Source organism: Cyanistes caeruleus, chromosome 2 (genome assembly GCF_971803275.1).
Source record: "Cyanistes caeruleus chromosome 2, bCyaCae1.hap1.1, whole genome shotgun sequence".
Classification (NCBI taxonomy): domain Eukaryota; kingdom Metazoa; phylum Chordata; class Aves; order Passeriformes; family Paridae; genus Cyanistes; species Cyanistes caeruleus.
This window is the reverse complement of record NC_141702.1, coordinates 106292817-106312552: the sequence shown is the minus strand read 5'-3', so window position 1 is coordinate 106312552 and position 19736 is coordinate 106292817. Positions and strand designations below refer to the sequence as shown.

The following is a 19736-nucleotide window of genomic DNA, read 5'->3' as shown; positions in this document are numbered from 1 at the left end:
ACCGCAGGGGGGCGGGGCCGGACTGTGAGGGAAAAAGGAGCCAAGGTCTGCTCATGATGGCACTAACAGCGGGATTTGGGAACAACACAAAGGAGCAGCGCTCCTAGCCGGTTTTATTTTTCATTAATACAGCCATCTTCTTGCTGTGACACCTCTTAAGAACATTAAAAGTTAAGCTAAAGGCTGTCCAAATCCCTGTTGGCTAAAACACCTTTCAACTCTAATTATGATGTGTGGAAAATGCCGAGTAAGCAGAATATAGACAAACAGGAATACAAATAAATTAGAAGGGAGAAGTAAAAAACTCTCCCTGAATGTTTATTTCGTGTAACAGTTAAAATTCCTAGTTTAAAAGAGAGAAAAGGAAATATAAGTAAATTGCTCCACTCCTGTCATCGACACAATTCGTGTAAATTGTCTGCTCCTGCTGCTCAGTTCGAAAAGTCACGATGCACTTGAAACTGCCAGCTTTTTGAGGTGGTCCATGAATACCTGGAGACTCACATCATCTGTCAGGATTGGAGCTCCTGATTCCTGCAGAAAAGATAAAGAGATAATGAGCCTATACTGTTGCTAACACAGGGGACAAAGTGAAAGCAAATCAAGTGTCAGCACTCTGAACCAATTGCCTGCTACAACAACCACCTTTTTCTCCTGCAAAAGACAGATGCTACTCTTTGGCAACAGCGCTGACATTATCCTCTTGTACAAGCTGAATTGCTGCAGGGGAATCTCTTCTTCCTAAAGCACTAGGAATTTTGCTGTCCAAAGCTCTAAACAAACGAGGTAAGCAAAGAGGATATAAAAGTCTAGTATTCTCAGCTAAATTAGATCTATATGTATCCATATGCTAGTTGCTTTTTCCAGAATACTGGAAATGTATGACATCCAAGCTTGAAAACCCCATTCTGATCATCCAGTGCTGCCCACCAGTGCTGTTTATCTTAACAACCATGACAAGGAACCAAAGACAGATGTAACACTGTTTGTGGCCACTTGGTGAGACAGGATAGCTACTGCACACACAAACATGTCCATGTCTATTTAACTGCATTCCCAAACATGAACAGCTCTTCCATTGCTTACCTGGCCCCAGGCATAGAGGTTATTGTGGGTTTGAGAAGGATTCACTTTAGACAAGAGGAACCGGGCCTATAAAGACAAAAGAGGAGGAGTTTGGTACAACAAGACCTGTCAGGCTTCATCTCACCTCAGATGCATGACCAGCTATGTTTCTCTGCTTTTGCAAGGTACTAATTTAACTTAAGCAGGTTTCAAGTCCAGAAATCCCTGTTCCACAGACAATTTGTCTCCCAGGGGCAATGAGTGCCATGCTTTAGCAGGCTGTGCTTGCCTGGCAGGGCAGTTCTGATTCCATGGGACAGGAATCCATGGTATAGAGAACACCAGCACTGTTCTTCGCCCCATACCACATCGGCTCTTATGAAAAGGGCTCGGTGCAAGACAAGTGCAACAGGGTCACATCAAAAATCAACACCATATCTTTGGTTTGGTCCATCAGTTCCTGCCTCTTCACTGCTACAAACAAGCACAGCACACTGCAACTCCAGGAAGAGCGAAAATAAGAACTATTTTATACCCTCATTCAGTGTTTAAGAATGAAGAAAACAGATGGTCAATCATTCAGCATTACTGTCCTACCAAGCTAACTATAGGCACATACCTGAATCATTCATTTCCCACCTTTTTACTGGGGAATAAAAACTTTTTTTTTTCCCAGTCGGCTTTTCCATTTATTTTTTCCACCCTCAGATTTCATAAGCATATCCAGAAAGTGATCAGCTTCTTAAAAGACAGAGCTGTCGTAAAAGCTGATAAGAAAATATGCAAGCTCTATTTTGAAGAGCTAAACTGTGTTTGACTACTAGAACCATCCTTTCAGAAAAGCAGAATGAGCCATTTGCCCTAGGCAACAACAGAAAGAGTTCCTCCAAAAACTTCCTTACCTGACTGCCCCCATGCTCAGTGTGGATGTAACGTGGCATTGGGAATCTGGTCTGCAAGATTTCCTGGGCATCATCCAGTGGGGCTTGCAGGAGGTGCTTAAAGTTTTCGTATTCAGGCATGTCTTGGTATCCAGCTTTCTGCCACTGTGCAATAGTCTATTGATGGGACAGGAAGTTAAAAAGGAGCAGAGCTGTCTAGGAGCCTCCCTGTTCTACCCTGCATGTCTCAAGGCAGCAGAATGCTACATGTATTTCTGCGTAGGGGGCAAACAAATACCTTCCCTACTCTGGTTACAACAATGCTACATGTGTAGGGGGCAAACAAACACCTTCACTACTCTGGTTACATTACTTTCTGTCCCCGAACTGAAGCACAGGCAGCCAACAAAAAAGCTGGCAGCAATTCGTGCCAGAGTAATTTTTTGAAAATCTTCAATATGCCTCAGCCTGTGCCAACACAGAAATTATGCATTTATAAATCACTGACATTTGGAATCTGACTTGGCCTTACAGTATTTTCAAGGTATCCATTGCATGTACCACTTGTATGAACAACTGCTCTATACAAACACAGGTCAGACACTCAGCTACTTCCCTTGTCTGAATTTTACTCAGTTGCCAATTATTTTGCTCTGCAGCAAAAGAGAGAAACTTTTTAAGGTAACTCCAGAAGATTTTTAGAAAAGGCCAGTATCTAAGCACTTCCCTCAGTCATGAGGGAAGGAATATAGCAGCAGCTTCCAAAAACATCCAGTATTTAAAAGCAAAAGCTGGAAAACTGCCTATCTGATTTCTTCAAGAGCCACAGTACTTAAGTATGAAAACCCTCTAAGCAAAGTCTGTCGCTTCTCTGAAAATACCTGCAACTCTGTTAAAAAATGTATCATCTTGTAACTCTGCCATTCTTCATTTCAGTTTCTCTGGCCTTTTCCTGACATGAAGGGACAGCCTTCATGGCCAAGTTAACAAAAGAGCTGCTACTGGGTGCAGAACATATCCTTAGTGATTCTAGTATTATTTTGACTCCAACAGTGGCTGGAATTGTATTCCAACAGGCAGCATGTATATAATATGGTGATTATGTTGTGTGGGCTTTGCAGGAAATTAGTTTGTTAATATTTCATACCACCAGCATAGCTGTCTGCATGAGTGGCAGGAGGAAAGGAGCACAAACAGAGAAAGAGAACGTGTTTCACCATACCTCACCAAGGTAGATAACTATCTGGAAGAAAGTATCCATCAGCAGGATTCTGTCAGGAAGAATGCTGCTGCTGTCCAATAGCACTGGCTGGGGAAAATGAAAAACGAGGTCAGGCACCCCTAAGCCCTCAGATCTCAGGATGCCAGAGAGCAATTTCTATGCCCATCCAAGTGTAATTTGATACAATCTTGAACAAAAGTATCTTGTCCTTTCATAATTTTTTTTTAAATAAAAATATAGGGGCCTTTTGGCTGAAATAGTGTTACTCCTACTGAATACTCATTATTTTGGGTTGATTCACCTCTTCCTGGAAAACAGACTCACCTCAGGAGGCCCATGGAAAGAATAAGCATAAAGGATGGGCTGGATCATAATGAGGGACTGGGTCAGATCCTGCCTGGCAAAGTGGTGCCGGTAATAGGAAGATTCATCTGGACTGTTATTGAAGACCTGCAGGAATGGGGAGCGTCGCAGGTGGAAGATGAACTGCACCAGAAGGAGGAGTGAGACAAGAAATGTCAGCCAAAATTGCCAAAACTTCTGGATTCAAGTTCAGTATTTTTGAACAGCAAATTCTTTGGCAAGAAGTCTACCCCTTAATAACTCCTCAGACTTCTTCACTTATCAGTCTCTTGCAGCGCTGAACTACAGGACCAGTCCATTAAATTAAAAAAGCACCTGTTCCTCCCCTCCTGAATCTGATCAATAGCACAAGATGTTTCATCATCATTCCCACACACCCCTGCACACTGTTCCCATGGCTGTGGGAAGTAACATTCTTACCTGAGGATACAAAGAAAATGATTCTGACAGCCTAAAGGAGTTGGGATCATCTTTGTTGTATTGTCCAAATTTCTGACACTGTTGGAAACAAAATGGATACTTTGATTATCTCTCTTTTTTCAATTTTTTTCTTTATTTTTAATAGAATTTACATCTCTTTTTCTACAGGTTCTTCTGTTAATTTTTAAACAATCAAGGCATAAACCTGACAAGAACAAGTACTACAGCATTTACAGGCTATTTTTCTTTAAGTCAGTGATTTCTCTGCCTTACTGGAATGAGAATGAGGATTCAATCTATTTTGATATATATATATATTAATAAAGTCTAGATTTGAAATTATCCAAGAATGAAAGAAATGGTGCCTGTACAGCACTACCCTTTTTTCCATTAAGTCAGGGCTATTACACCTAAACTGTTCTGTACACTATGTAACATTTCTTGCACAACAGCATCAGACCAGTATTGCACCATTTCACTGAAAATAAGTATCAGTGGTTTTAGAAATTAAACTCTAAATGATCCCACAGTCGTTTCAGCACACAGCTTGCCCATGTCTGTGCTTGTGCTCCAATCTCTATTTGACTGGCCCTGGTTTTTTAGGATCTGATGTGCCATGTTGTGTTAGTACCAACCCTACATGGGTGCTTGGACAAAACCAACACTGATTTAGACAATTTGGGCTTGTGGAATTCAAAGCAAGAGACAGTAGGAGGTTGCAGAATTAATTCAGATTACTATCCTGCACTTGGCCCACATCTGAATGCCGTGTCCAGCTTCAGGCTCTCCAGTGCAAGGTAGACATGGATATACTGAATTTGGTAAGGCAGAGGCCACCAAGTTAGTCAGGGTTTGGAGCATTTTATGAAGAAAATGAAGCTGAACAAGCTAGGTTTTTTCAGCCTGGTGAAGCGTGGGATCAGGGAGTCAATTTGCTGTCTGGTAACTGGGGAAATGGAAATTCTGATTGAGAGATAGAGGCAGGGGAGAGAAAAATCAACCAAAACAAAACAGTGACTGTGATCAGTCTTGGATCAGGCTGTGAAGCATAAGAAATTCCATCTTTGGAGATGTTCAAAACACAGCTGAACAAGACTTGGAGCAAGCTGCTCTAACTTCAAAGTTGGTCCTGCTTTAAGCAGGAGGGTTGAACCAGTGACCATCCCACCTGCATTTTTCTGTGTTTCACTATCCCTTATTCAATTTCAGGTTTAACCCTTTCAGCATGATGGGATGTTCACCTATCCCATCCTAAATTTACCAGTCACACTGGGTTCTGAGTTATTCCATGCTACAGCTATGTAACCATGATCAAAGCACAAACAAAGCAAGTAAAATCTGGAAAAAAATTGCTGTTGTCTCTTCCACTTTTACTGAAATGAAGAATGCCCCCAAGCTCAGTGTGTTGGTCTTACCAGCCTGATGAGCTGCCTGTCCAGCCAACGCAGAACATCAGGTCCCTCCTCAGACTCAGCCCTGTACACTCCCAGCCGTGCCATGAGCACGGCAGCTGCCTCCTGGTCAAACGCAGCCTCGATGTGCTGGAGCTGAGTCTGTGCATCTGCCCAGCTGCAGGGTTAGCAAAGGGTTAGTGCCACGTGCATCCATGTGTGCCAATGCATGCAACAAAAAGCCAGGAATCCCAGCACAGACTGGAGCTGAAGCTGCTGCCACTCTGCCAGAGCACTGGCACAGGGTACTCACTTTCTGGCTATGGTGGTGACACGAATGCGCCTCTGGGTGCTGGAGTGTTGATACTGAGTGACAAACTGTACTGCCCCTCTGCCTCCCTGAGGGATGGGTGCATTGTGCTGCAAATGAAAGAAGGTCAGCCTTCAAAACATGATGGCTTTTCCATAACTCTTCCCAGCTGTAACAAGCCCCCACAGCACATAAAAGAAAATGACACATGCAAAAAAAAATCTGGAATTATTTCCTCATCATAAAACACTTGGCTGCTTTGAACCATCCACCTGCAACACAGGGGGTGCCATTGCATTTTCTGGACCTGTATCAAGTAGTTTGATGAGTTAAAAAAGATGATTAAAAAAAAAAAAAAAAGGAGAAGCCAGGACTGACCTGATTTACCACTTCAAAGTAAATGGCCAGAGTTGTACTGGGATCCAGACTACAGATTTTCCATTGAGATGTCCCTCCAATTCCAAGTTCCTGCACAGAATCAAAAAGAAAACAGCAATTTTCCTCCAGCAGCAGGAAAGGCTAGCTTATGTTAAATTCTGATCAGAGGTACAAATAATAGCAGGCCTTCTAGATTCCTTATCTTTTGGGTGTGAATTGTTACTGAAGGCCATACAGTTAAAAGAAAGCCTTAGGAAGTGAGAATTTAGTCTAGGAAAGGCTGTAATTTCCTAGGGATGTTTCCTGGAAAACTCTGACGTTCTAGTTCAACTGTAGGTCTGGACAGAATTTTATATTTATTTTTTTTGTTAAAGATCTTTCCATGTCACTAACTTACATTTTCAGAGACACATGGTCCTTTAGCATTCAGGGATATACATGGTCCAATGGCTCCTGCAATTTTCAGCTCCCTGGAGGTCTTTAACAAGGTGAAAAAAAATTTATTTTTTCTTTTCATAATGTCAGTCAAACAGAATACACAGAGTCTAAATGAGTTGCTCATGGTATTTTCCCAGACCATCCACTGCTACAATTAGTGAAGGTAAGAGAATCTACAGAGCCACATTTTAATAATGAAGATATATTTATATTTATAATGTTCCTTGTTGAGTGAGGAGAGGCTGCTTTAAAATAAAACAAAAACAAACCAACCAAACAAAACAAAAAACCCAAACAGCAACCAAAAAAAAAATAAAACCAGAAAATTACTAAGCTTCCAAATAAAAATCCCTCCAGTACAGTGCTTCTCCCAAAGAAGCACTACATCTGACCTCAAACATGCAGAGATTCCTACACCTCAAACCTCCTAGAGACTTAAACTGACTTTTTAATCAACAGCACTTGTGTTTCCTCATTAGTGTGATCCAATCAAACTCATCTCTCACCTTCACATCCAGATTTGCACCAAAAGCCATCCGAAATTCCCCATTGTAGCCTTTGCTAAATACCCGCTGGAAGGTCTGCTTGAAGAGAGAAGTGTTGAAGGAGTCTCCCATCACCATGTGTCCTCTGGGAAAAAATAAAACAAGGGAACTGAAGTAATTGGGAACTAGAAGTACAAAGGATACATCCCTGAACCTCTGACACGTGCAAACACATGCAGTTACTGCTTTAGAGCATGCCTTTGCATAGGCAGGATTCACACCAGGGAGTGCAGATTCATGGGTGCCTCCTACAAAGCCACACAGGTTAGTGCTCCACCTTTGTTTGCTTTCTCAACTCTACTTCTTCCCATTGCTTCAGCCTTCAAAAAGTTTGTGTTTCAACCCTGGAAATCTCTTTGCTCGGCCTGCTTTCCCTGAGCAGGGCTGGAACCACTCACACCACACCAGGGGTGGCTGCAGCACAAGGAAGGTGCTGGGCTTCCCCTAAGTGCCCTGGCAAACCCAGGCCTGACCAGATTCAGCTCAGTAACACATCCACAGGGTCAAACAGTCTCTCTTCTCCCTGCTGAGCACTGAGGGGTTATTTACAAACACCTTGCACTTGCAGTACGACATGCCAAGTCTCCAAAAGGCCTGGGCTAACACACAGCCTTCCTCACAGAGACAATTTCCAGCAGTATGGAACACAGACATCTACCCCTTAAGACATGTCACTTAAAACTGGGCCCAGGGAAGTCAAGAATCCCTAGAGAAAGCATAAGCGAGCTGTTAAGCAGAGCAAATCTGTCCCACACAAGGAAAGTTTCTACCCACCATTGAGTTTTCTAACAGCAGTGCTAATTCACATGCTGCTTTGAGACTCCAGAAATGTGGACTGAGATCAGGTGAGGCTTGCCATATAATTCCTGGCAAATTCAAACCACAGTTTAGAACAGAACAATAAAAACCCTTCTGCCCTGACAGCACACTTAACTGCTTTCTGAACCATTCTCCCCCCTCCAAAAAAAAACAAACCAAAAAGCAGGTGCCAGTTGTTTGCTGGCCTGCTGTGAACATACCCAGTGAGGTTTGCACAGCACTTCATCTCCAGCAGCCCTGTCTGGTCCAGGGCACAGGCGTAGATGTCGATGCAGTGCCCATTGGCCGCAGAGCGGTTGGCCAGAGTCTCGTAGTGCTGGGAACACACACCCAGGGGTTAGGAGTGCAATGTCTGATTTCTGCTGCTCCCCACCTCAGGCCAGCACACAGTACAGATGGGGCAATCACCAGTGCAGTGGTAACTAAAGAGGTGTTGGCTGCAGCACACTGCTCCCTTTCTAGGATGAGGGATGCATTCGGATGAGCCTGAGTTTATTGTCTCAAATACAAAGAGTGCATAAATGACATGGGATCATCTAGTCTGTGATGACATGGTGGGAACTCAAAGATATCCAGATGATAGTTAAGAGAACAGGTGTCATCCTGCTTTCTCTAAGTTGACAGGCACATTTCATATCTGACATTTCTACTATTTTAATGGTTGTTTTTTTATGTCAAGAACACAAAGGAGGCTTTCTGGAAATAACCAGTTCTTGGGAGATTTTCTTGTTTCCAAAAGGGGATACAATGATGAGGATGAACAAACTCTCCACCCACCACCAGCTAAGAAACAACACTGAAATACTTTATTCTCTGAGAAGGCACAAGACCATGATGGAGAACTAGGAGGAAGCTTTTTTACCCTTCCCTTAACTGCCCTCATAATTTAGCATACACAAAGACTCGGATTATTTCAAGGACAACCACGCAGCCCAGAATGTAGTGTTCTGACACAACATTCAGTTTCAGCTTTTAAACACACCCATCAAGCCCTAGTACCTACTTTGGTGGCCTTCTTCATGAACCTTGCATTATCCTTCTCTATGTCATGCCAGGAACGGATGGGTGTTTTCAGCTCATCTCCTACCACCATGCCTGGCCCTTGTGTTGGTGGCCCTCCTGTGAACAGCATAATCCTGGCCCCTGTGTTTGGAAAAGTGCCCTAAAATAAAAACAAAGACTTAGAGAGCAGGGGGAATAAAAAAAAAAGGAAACTGATTAAATGACAACGACGTTTTCTTTACAGAAGGGTCTGCACGAGCTTCTACCTGTCCCTGCTAGAGGCAACCTCAATAAATAGTGATACAATTCCTGACAGTCACAGCACTCAGATAACGTTTAAACTCAAACCATGCCTAGCTTCATGTCTTCAAAACAGGAAGCAGACAGTTTCTGTTCTCTTTACTTATATGTTATATTCAGATAAATCTAGTGCATAGTATCACCTCTTGTGTGGCAACACACACAAGAATCAGAGACCTTTAAACAACTGCAAATATTACAATTTAAATGGAACCTTCCAGCCCACTCTACATCAGCTGGTACTAGCACAGTGCGAATGTCAGTAGAGACAAACTGCACCTCTGCACCCCACTGTAACCCAGCTGCACTGACACCTGCACTCATCTCAGCAAGCATGGTCATTGTGCTCACTTTGACCTGCTCATCTCAAGCAACAGCATTAGAAGTACCTCCAATAAGCCAACTGCAATTGAAAGAGCCACTCCAGTAGAACGTAAGGGTCTCTTTCCCTGGGTCACTGGCCATGGGTCCCTTTGCAGCTCTCCAAGCAGATCTGTTAAATTCATGTCAATTTTATGCACTGGCTGTAGGAACCTGCAAAAATTCAAATACAGTGTTTTACTGCTTCTAAGTTCAGAGAAGAAAAAACATGCCTCTTTGTTCCTGGCACACATAAATTGCACTGAAACAGTAATCAAAAGTAAAGAGACACGCAGCAGGTTGTGTTCTTACATCCAAACTTTCCAAGATAACAAGCCTGTGCAAAATAAAAAATTTGATCAAAGCAAGACATCAATAACTGACAAGAAGGCAAAGTCACATAAAGAACAGGAAAGACGTTCAAAGGTGAGTTTGCTGAAAGGCATGAGAGCTCCCACTGAAAAAGAGAAGCTGAGAAAGAGAAAACTGTGTTCAGTGGAGGTAAATTACTATGACAAGACAACACCATTTAAATCTTCTTTCCCCTCTCAGGAAACCCATGGTTAGAAGCATGACCTACAGGCATAAAGGGGAATAAAATGTCTGCCCTGCTGTGTGCTGTGCTGAAGCTTACCTGCTGGAAATAACAGGTTGCTCTGGAGTTTGAAGAGGTCTTCCCTGTTGCATAGGGACAGCTGGTCTTGAAAGCCCAAGCATATCCTAAGAACAGTAAAGAGGAGGCAGAGGAGATGTACTATTCAAAGACTACACACATAGTTTATATTATTACTTAATGTACCCTAAGGCCTGCAATACTGCAGCATTAAATATACTTAAATCTGTAAAATTATTCATCTTTGCACTACCATTAGGAATGGATCATGGGTCCATTATGTGAGATACACAAACTCAATCTTGAACAAGCTTCCAAGAAATTTACAAAGGCAAAAAGACAGGACAAATACTGGGAGAGCAACAGCCTCACAGCTGAGAGCACTAAGCCCTCCTTTCTCCCCGAGAGCCCAGTGCTTGAGAGTCCAACAGAGCTGAGAGGTACAAGCCCCTGGTCTGAGGGATGGCAGAACAGCCAGGGATGGCAGAGCACACCTGTATTTGCTTGGCTGCCAGGTCCTTGGTGCCCCGGAACACGTAGCTCTTGGAAATCCCTTCACAGCTCAGCTCGTGAACCTGGACCATCCTGCCAAAAGTGATGAGCCCCACCAGGGCATCGGGAGGCAGCAGGCTCAGGGACATCTGCAGGGACTCCTTCAGGGCCTGCAAATCCTCCTCTTCCAAACACGTGTCCACAACATACAGGAAGATCAACGGCGTCTGTGGACCTCGCTGATGCGGGAAGAAACAACATTTTATAAAGCCTCCAGCCAAGGAATAAAATGAGCCCCTCCTTAAGCACCTTGCAGACATGGCACTTATTTGCATTATCCTAAGAAAATTTTACACATATATCATTTGTCACAACCAAGACAATTCTGAGAGCTTCAAACTCGCCTGTGGCTTATTTACCTGCACTATATATTCAATTGTTGAAAACTGAGGCATAAGTTCTGCTGGCTGATTGACTTCAGAAATGCCCGCATATGCTGGGGGGAACTGAAAAAGAGAACAAAAAATTAGGACAAGGAAGTTGCAGGACAAAAATGTAGGGCTCTCCTCTGCAGCACACAGCCTGCCCTGCTGATGATGTGGTTATTCAACCTTTTTTTTACTGCCACTGCATCAACCTGATTAATTCAGGACAAGAAACCCAAAGTGATTTTTGTCCAGGATGGACAGCTGCTCAATCCAGTGTAAATAAAAGGTAAGGCTGCAGCAACAACAATGTATTAGTCGAAATTCTTTCAGCCATAGTTTCTGATGGCAAAAGTCTACTCAAATGAATTCTGCAGGAATAGTAAATATCAAATGCAAAAAACCACACTAGGATACATGGAACAAAACAGCATTTTTATCACCTTACTATGCTCTGTATGCCAGTAAAATCACTGACAAGATGTCAGGTAAAGTAGACTGTACTATGGCCTGGGCTCAGCAAGAGAAGAGGGCCAGGGGAAGTGATCTAGAGAAAAAAATTTATGTTTAATGTCCAGGAAAGGCCATTCAGTGTTCACTGAAAACGTGGAAGCACTTTTCCCAACTTACCTGGTTTCTCTGGAAACAGAAGTTACAAGCCCAAAGCTTGGCCCGATAGTCAACTTGGCTGCAAGGGAAAAATGAGACATTAGTGTGACTTCAGGAACAATTTTACAGCACAGCTTCACAATAAATTCATTAATCCATGCTGGTTCACAGCACTGAGGAAGAAGCAGACATTCCAGCTTGAACAGCAAGTGCTTTAGGAACTCAGACTCTCCTATTTCCAGGAAATTCATTAGCTAATCCAGCTCTGCCATTTCCAGGCTTGTCAGCAAGAAGGACCACTGACAAATCTCTGAAGCTCAGCCCCTGGCAGACACAGACTTGGGCCTAATAACTCTTTCACTACGCTTAGGCTCTTGTCATTGTCTTATTGTTTGTGCTGCTGTAGCACACAAGTGCTCCAGTCTCAGAGCAGCAGGAACCATCCACCCAGATCTTGTGCAAACACAGAACAGGTTATTCTCTGTCCCACAGAGTTTACTCTCCTCAGCCCAGTACTACATCCTGCTAGTGCAGGATGCCTCGCCACGTTCTCATTCCATGGCTTTGATCTCATTTCACTTCCTCTTACTGGCATTCCCTGCTTCTCAGCCCAATACCATGCTCTGAGTATGCATGATCATCACGTGATTTTGGGACCGAGATATTCCTCTAAAACTATTTCATTATGCTTATACTGGAACTGACCTACAAGCAGCAGGATGTGTAGGAAGCAGGAAAACAAGTGACCACAGTACAGAGCACAATATCAGTATAATGGGCATCTTTGTTTATTATGAGTCCTCATTCCCACAAAATTCTCTGGGATGGCGAGAGGACTCTCTGCCTTAAGAGCCTCCCCAAAGACCCTCCTGTCCCCTCTGTTCTTTCCAGTTCTAGTAACAGGCATGTTGATGTATGGATTTTAACAAGCCCACCACATCTAAATGAAACAGGCTGCCATGCATTGGGCAGAGAAAAAGGGGAATAAGGAAGTAGTGAAGTTTAGATGAAAATTAGGCACTATCCAGCCTCTTCCATCATCCCCAGCCGAGCAATTCCTACCAGAGTGGGTTGAGCACAGCTTTGCAGGTGGGCCTGCTGCAAAGCACCGGTTCGTACTGCACAGGGGGCAGGTCCAGACGCTCCTTCAGCGGGGTCAGGAGACAGGCCAGGGGCACAACCATCCTTGTGGCCTCCAGCCTGCTGGAGGGCCACACATTCCAGCTGAAGCGCACTCCGTCACGCTCCTCATTCTGCTGGATGAACTCCAGGTACGTCGCCATGGCCCTGCAAAAGCTCTGGAAGGACAGAAGAAGGCACACTCAGGCAGCAGCCATTTGGACAACAGACCCACAAAGGAGCTCAGCAGATCAACTACAGGTGGGGGCACAAGAGACTGCAGAACAAAGACAACACAGTACACTGAATTAATCCCATAATCAAATGAACCATGTGACTCCATTAATCTCTTCTGTCCAGTGCTCTCGTCAACATTACAGCCAATTAAAACACAACCAAATCCAACAAATAAACTAGGGAAGCTGACAATCAAAGTCAGAATGCAAGAGGTTTGTTTTTTACTTATGATTCACGTCTAACATCTCAAAATCCAATCAGCCTCATGCTGGCCTCAAGGCAATCCTTCCTGACTGGGTCAGTAAAGGAAAAGAGGCCAGATTTGCAACACATCCTGGAGCCTTCAGCTGAAACATTGCAGGGAGAAAAGGGGCCAAGTCTGAGACCAAAACAATCACAAACGTCACCAAGCTGCCAGTCTGACCTGCTTACAATGGGAAAGGAGTACATGACAAAATGTCAAAAAAGGTCTTTTGGATACCCACTCTGCATAGCATCATTGCTCCACTGCCAGTAAGGAAGGAACTGAGAGTCCAGAAGACATCAGAAAACATAAAGGAAGAATATCACCATCACAACAGAGGAGTCAGTCTCTGTGTTTCCTTACTAAACTTTTCAAAATAAGACACAAACAAGAGCTTCCAGGCCATCATTACTTTTGATTTCTCTGAGAAAGGCAAGGAGGACAAGCCTATTAAAACACTTACATGTTAAATCCAGACCACAAACACCACACAGCACTAGCATTAACTCACAGAGCCAAAAGCAGCAGCTCCACGACCTGCTTCAGACAAGGAAACTCAGAGATTCACCTACAGCTGCAGATGCTCTAAGATTACCCTGCTCCTGGTCCTCAGTGCAGGTGGGATATCCAGGAGGGCCACACACATGAGAAATTGGAAGCAACACCTCCCTTCAGAGGAGGGGAAGTGTTGGTGTAACTGACATTCTCCTCTTCCTTGCTATTAAGGATGTAAATCAAGCTTAGGGAGAATTGCCCCATGTTTCCACCCCCCTCACTGGATGGACAAACAGAAGGGTTGGCAACACATCCCCACCACAAGCAGGTCTCTCAAGGTGAAAGTCAGAGCTGAGTCTGACTGTAAAAGATCCTGCACATCAGAACAGCAAAACAAACATTTGACATCTCAGGTATGCAGCAGAGCCACAGGGCAAATTTATTCCATGTTTCTCCAGCTGCAGCCCAGCACCACTTCCCTGCCCCAGGCAGAGGCACGACTGCCATGCTGGGTTTGCCATGGGCTGTAGCTTGATTTTGGGGTCAGGACAGCGGGAGGACAGGTGCCATCACCCAGCTGCTGAGCTCGGCATGGCTATAGGGGCATGCTCCCCATCCCCCGAGCAGCCATAGGCGCCACCTCTGCCCCCCAGACCACTGATCCCCAGCACGGCCATAGGGCAGAGCACCGACCCGCTGCACTGCTGCAGGCGGCACTGCTGACCCTCCACAGGGGACAGTGACCCCAGCCCTGCCCTGGGCGACACTGCCGACCCCAGCCGGCCAAAGCGAACGCCGCCAAGCCCGTGCCGCTCTGTGGGCCACTGCTGACCCCCAGGAAAGGAGCGCACCAGGGGACACCACCGACCACGCTCAACACCCCTTCAGGGACACCTCCCAGACCCTCCTGCAGGGGACGCCCCCGACCCCTTTCCCCTCACAGGGGCCGTCACTGACCGCCTCACACCACCTCCCCTCCGCCGACACAGACCCGCATTCCCATCCCCGTTCCCACTCCCATCCCCTCGGAGCCCCGCCGCTCCCACCTGCCCGCGCCGCTCGCGCCGCTCCCTCCCGGCACGCCCCGCGCGCCCGGCAAGGCCACCTCAGCGGTCCGCGCTGCCCGCAGCCAAGATGGCGGCGGAGCCTCAGCGGGGGCGGGCGGATGTGCCGCCGCCGCCGCCATCTTGGCTAAGGGCACGCCACTCCACCTTTCAGAAGGAGGGGAGCGGCGTGCCCCTACCAAACATGGCGGGGCGGTGGTGATCCGTTCTTGGCTGAGGGCAGCAGGTTCCGCGTCGGAATGGCGACGGACGGGGCGTCCCTGTTAAATGTGAGATGCTGTGCCGCGTTCCTACGCCGGCACGGCATGAGGGAAGCAGTTCTGCCCTCAAGTGGTTCGGCTGCTTAGGAGCGCGCTGTCGTGTTCAGCAGGGAACACAGAACTTACAGGGAAGAGGTTATGAGTAACACTCCACTAATAACACAGAGACGCTTTTTAAAGAAACAAACTGCGAGCCTCACACAGTTTCAGCTTGGTTTCAGTTCCCGGCTCCCCTCTCGGACCAAGGGTTCTGTCCCTGGGCACACTGGCTCAGCGACACACTTGGCAAAGTCATGAGGCCATCCAGCCCCGAGCAAGGCAGGGACAATCCATCGGATTTCCCTCCTGCTCTGTTCCCTGACCGAGCTTTATCCCCACATCTGCTTGAGGCCACAGTGGTTCATCACTCTGCCAGGAAATCTGTATCCCAGCCCATTAGGGACACCCCTGCAGTGCCCAGACCCTCTGGTGAGGAGAGGTCCGGGGATGGACACAATTTTCAGGGAGCCTGTGGATACAATGTATAGGGTTTGGCACACCTGACTTGCCCCAGGAATTTGCCTTGAAATTAGGCAAAAATTCCCTCTTTCATTGCTTCCATCTTGTGTTGCTTCCCAGACTCTCCTCCAAAGCCAAGAAGGTAAGGCCTTTTCTTAGTGAGCCCAAGACAGGAATCTTCCCCTGCAGCTTTGTGTGATGCTGTGCAAGTGATATTTGTCCTATCTGAATGCATGGATGCAAATCCATTCCCAAATCCTGCAGACTTTCACACATATTCAAGGTACAAAGGCATTACAGTGAAATACATCAATTTGCTTCTAATAGTTTGGGTGTTTGCCTTACTTTCATGTAGTGATCAGTTTACAAATATCCTCCAGGCTTCCGTGTGGGCACCACTCCACTGCTGCTTAAAGGAAATTCTTGCCCTGTAATCAAGTCTACTCATCCATGCACTGTCCAGCTCTGGGTTTTTTTTCCCCTGTATTGTTTCTTTTAAATGCAACAGAAATTGGTGTTTGGAACGTGCAGAGTACAGTTCCAGGTCCAAAACAAAGCAAAATGAAATGCTGTCTGAGGTGACCATTAGTTTTGCCTTCCCAGCTTCCTGATATCCCTAATACAGTGGGAATAAAAAAGTAGAAGCGTAGTATTGATGTGTGTATGGTAAATTGTGTAAAATTCAAATTACTACTATTATTAATATTCTCAGACCCTGGACTGGTTCTCCAAATAGGAGACTTGGAGATCATCACCCTGCTTTTCAGAAGTTGCTTGTTGGTTTACATCTTCCTCCTATTGCCACATCTCAACAGTAAAGAGCCTTACCAGGACCCAGGGCTTCAAGGCCATAGTGCACCCCCCTGCAAACATTAGATTAACTAAAATATTGTGCAACTATTGTGAGTTTGTGTCCTGCTTTCAAATTTCAGAGTTAATTTTCCTCCCTTGGAGCTGGTTTAGTGCTGCATTTTTGATTTAGAATTAGGAAGATGTTGATAACACCCTGATAATTTAGTTCTTACTAAGCAGTTCTTATGCTAAGTCAAGGACTTTTCAGATTCTCATGCTGCCCTGCCAGCCAGGAAGATGGGGGTGCACAAGTATTTGGAAGGAGACAAAGGCAGGACAACTGATCCCAAGTGGCTTAAGGGATAGTCCTTATTCCTTATTGTATGGTGTCATGCTAAACATTTAATAAAACTGGGGAGAGCTGCCTGCTGGTTTCCAGCTCACTGCTCTGGCACTCATGGGCAACGGTCAGCAGAGGAGGAGCAACTGTATTGTTCATCACTTGATTTATATAATCTCTTACCATTATTTTCCCTTTTCTGCCCTGTTAAACTGCCTTTATCCAAATCTAAAAGCTTTACTTTTTTTTACAATTATCTCCCCCATCCCACTGGGGAGGAAGGAAGGGAACACCTGTGTGGTGTTTACCTGTCTGCTGGGTTAAACCAAAGCAGTTTGGAAGAGAAGCACAATCTTAAAGCTCTGTACCTGTGAGCCAAATAACCCAAGTAAAAGCTTTCCCAAAAGCATTTCCTGAAAGAATCACAGAAAGTGGGAGAAAGGAAATCACCACAGGCTGCCTACACAAGCCCAAACTTGGTTTTGTGTTTAACAGCTGAAAGAGAAGAGAGCTTTGAGCTCTGGTTCCTGTCCTCCCCATTCCCCAGATGATTTCCCACAGAGTGAGTGAAGTGCAATGACAAACTTTCTCATGTTGGAAATGAACATTTTCAACAGGAGCTTGGGCACCATCCGTGGAGCTTGTCACAATACCTTTTAGTCTCCTCCAGGCTACAAGCTAAGCTGGGCTCAGCATGGCTGAGGAGGGCCTAGCCGTGTATTTCTCAGGTGAAATGACAGAAAGTCCGAGCCCTACAGTTTGGTCTCAAAATCTGCTCTGCATATGGAGGCAAAAAAGAAATCAGTGTGGCTTAAGACCGAGCTTTTTCCCTATTGGAGCACTGGAGAAGCCATCCCAGGAAGAGACAGGAGATGGTGCTCTAACATCGGAATAACAGAGGAATAACAATTGCCCACCATACTTCCAAATGGCCATTTACCATCAAAGTAAAGATTAAAAAAAACCCGACCGACCGACCAACCTCAGGAAAAAACTAAACAGCCACTCAGCCACGGGGTAAATGTTTTCATCAAAGCTTGTCATTCATACTAATGTTTTAAACTTTGGAGTGTAAAGGCTACACACATGCCAGGCAATACAAGCCAGCTGTACACTGTCAGTTCACAATGCAGCCCGCTACTATAGCCAATCTTTCTCTGGGAATTAAGAAACAATTTTGCACTCAATTCCGTGTGAAAATGGCATCTGGGTGTGCCCACCCTCCAACTCACTGTGGACAGTTAGCTACTACTAGTGAGGCAAGCACTCAAAAGAGGCTCATGGGTTGACAGCAGGATCAGGGCTCATGAAAACAAGGATGAACTCTCCAGCTCAGAACGGATCTCATAGTCCTGCAGCAGCTGAACTTTGACCTCTTATATGAGGCCTGCGAAAATAAATGAGCAGATCATGCTTAGAATTTGTCATCCATGTTTTAAGGGATAATTCAGCTTTCTGCACAGAAGAATTTTCACATTGAGTACTGGAGCAAGTATAGTACCTTCCTCAAAACATTACATTTCACATCAGTTTGGAATAAGGATAGATTCACCAGGGAGAAGATTGACAAAACTCAAGACACTATTAATGCTACCTTTTAGAATATACTCCCTTTTCAGATAAGAATGTCAGGCTGATAAATCAGCCAGGTTCAAGAAGAACCAGAGTGACAGAAAGATAATTTCTCTGATTCATGCAGAAATAGATCAGACAGATTCCTATATGTAAGAAACAAAATTTAAATTACTTTTCCCTTATACACACTTTTTCCCCAATCTGAGTATTCTTGTTACAGCTTCAACATTAAACAAATTCAGATACCACAAAGGTCATCTAAACCAGATAAACCCAATGCAAAAATTGAAAGAGCTTAATAAACTATCTATCTACTTCCCAAAGCTCTTCAATGAGGAGAAGCTTTCTCCTTTTTCTTCTTGCCAGTGAATGTGATGATAGAGCATAAAGTGACATACCTGCATGATAAAGTCCTGTTGTTTCCCAGGAAGTTATCTTCTAGCTACAGTAGAGCACAAACATCGTGTTATCTCTGCAGCAGCAGGACTCAGGACCCCATTGTGTCAGGTCCCCTTTGAAGAAAGGAAGAAAAAAGCAACCCCAGCCCCACATCTCAATGAAATTACCTTGGGTGGAATAAAGGATGTCTGATCCAAGGCTCCCTCCAGGGAAGAAAGCAGCATTTTCCCCTTGGCTTCTCTGTGCCGAGTGGTTAAAGGGAGCAGAGGAAGAACAAAGCCCAAATCATTTCACCCCCACATCTCTTTTGTAAGTTCTTCTACCTGTCTGTAGAGATATGCATCCCTTTTACCTGGGGACAACACTGCAGCAAAAGGAGAGCTGCTGGGGGTGCTCACCTCGATGGGACAATCAAAGTCCTTCCATGGATTTGCCAGCTTATCAGTGCTCACTGTTTGTTCCAGTACACACCTAACTGCTCTCACACAAGGAACCTTTGCCTCTGCACCCATACCCTTCCCCTGCATGGGACAGGAACCATGGGGGTTTCTTTTTATTCTTTATACAGCACTAACCCCCACTAGCCTCTGTCCTCCATCCACACTATAAGAAGGGAAATGGAAACCAAGCAAGATTTGAACATTTTCGTATGTGATCCAGACTGCTTTTAGAAAGTGCAAACTCCTGGACATTATTGGAAATGCTGATGTAAAGTCTCTTACCCTTATGAGGTGAACTGTTCCAAAATCTATGTTAACCCTCTGTCAGGTTACCCAGGATGCTGCTAACTCATCCACAGAGGTGCTTTCCCACCGCCCTCCCAACACAGTGCCCAGAGGGCCTATTTTCAGCCAGGCACAGCTGAAAATAGAGCAGATGCAACAAGCCTTGTATTGTGCTTGACCCCCTAATTGTTCCCCAGTGCTGGCAGACCGTTGTGAAGGTACTGAGTAATTGTAACTGGATAGAGATCCAGCTTGGCCAGAGCCAGCTGAAGCCACAGGCAGCACGGTGGTACAGGGGCCAGACTGTCTGTGCACCCCACCCTGCCTCTAGTGTGTCATTCCAGCCTTCTGCTAC

At 45.1% G+C, this 19736-nt stretch overlaps 1 protein-coding gene and 1 long non-coding RNA gene across 7 annotated transcripts; one reads left to right on the top strand and one right to left on the bottom strand.

Moving 5' to 3' along the window:
- The first annotated feature begins 6 nt into the window (after nt 1–6).
- Nucleotides 7–4172, top strand: LOC147655094 (uncharacterized). 2 transcript variants are annotated; one of them, XR_015283783.1, is made up of 2 exons: nt 7–786; nt 2883–4172. It is a non-coding gene; the product is annotated as an uncharacterized LOC147655094 (long non-coding RNA). The 2 variants fall into 2 exon arrangements; XR_015283782.1 differs by having other exon boundaries at nt 715–786; nt 4120–4172.
- On the bottom strand, nt 280–15522 carry SEC23B (SEC23 homolog B, COPII component). Of its 5 annotated transcripts, XM_086878931.1 has the most exons (21): nt 14686–14780; nt 13745–13902; nt 12696–12931; nt 11655–11712; nt 11019–11105; nt 10602–10838; nt 10129–10214; nt 9524–9668; nt 8836–8994; nt 8033–8148; nt 6975–7098; nt 6428–6508; nt 6031–6120; nt 5656–5762; nt 5367–5520; nt 3952–4029; nt 3493–3654; nt 3169–3255; nt 1968–2123; nt 1087–1152; nt 280–534 (listed from the first exon to the last, which is right to left on the bottom strand). In XM_086878931.1, the coding sequence occupies exons 3-21, from the start codon at nt 12914–12916 to the stop codon at nt 445–447; spliced, it is 2304 nt and encodes a 767-aa protein (XP_086735057.1). In that variant the 5' UTR covers nt 12917–12931; nt 13745–13902; nt 14686–14780; the 3' UTR covers nt 280–444. The 5 variants fall into 5 exon arrangements, with proteins under 5 accessions (XP_086735057.1, XP_086735058.1, XP_086735054.1 ...); XM_086878932.1 differs by lacking the exons at nt 13745–13902; nt 14686–14780 and adding an exon at nt 15253–15522; XM_086878928.1 differs by lacking the exon at nt 13745–13902 and having other exon boundaries at nt 14775–15134.
- Between the last annotated feature and the right edge of the window lie 4214 nt (nt 15523–19736).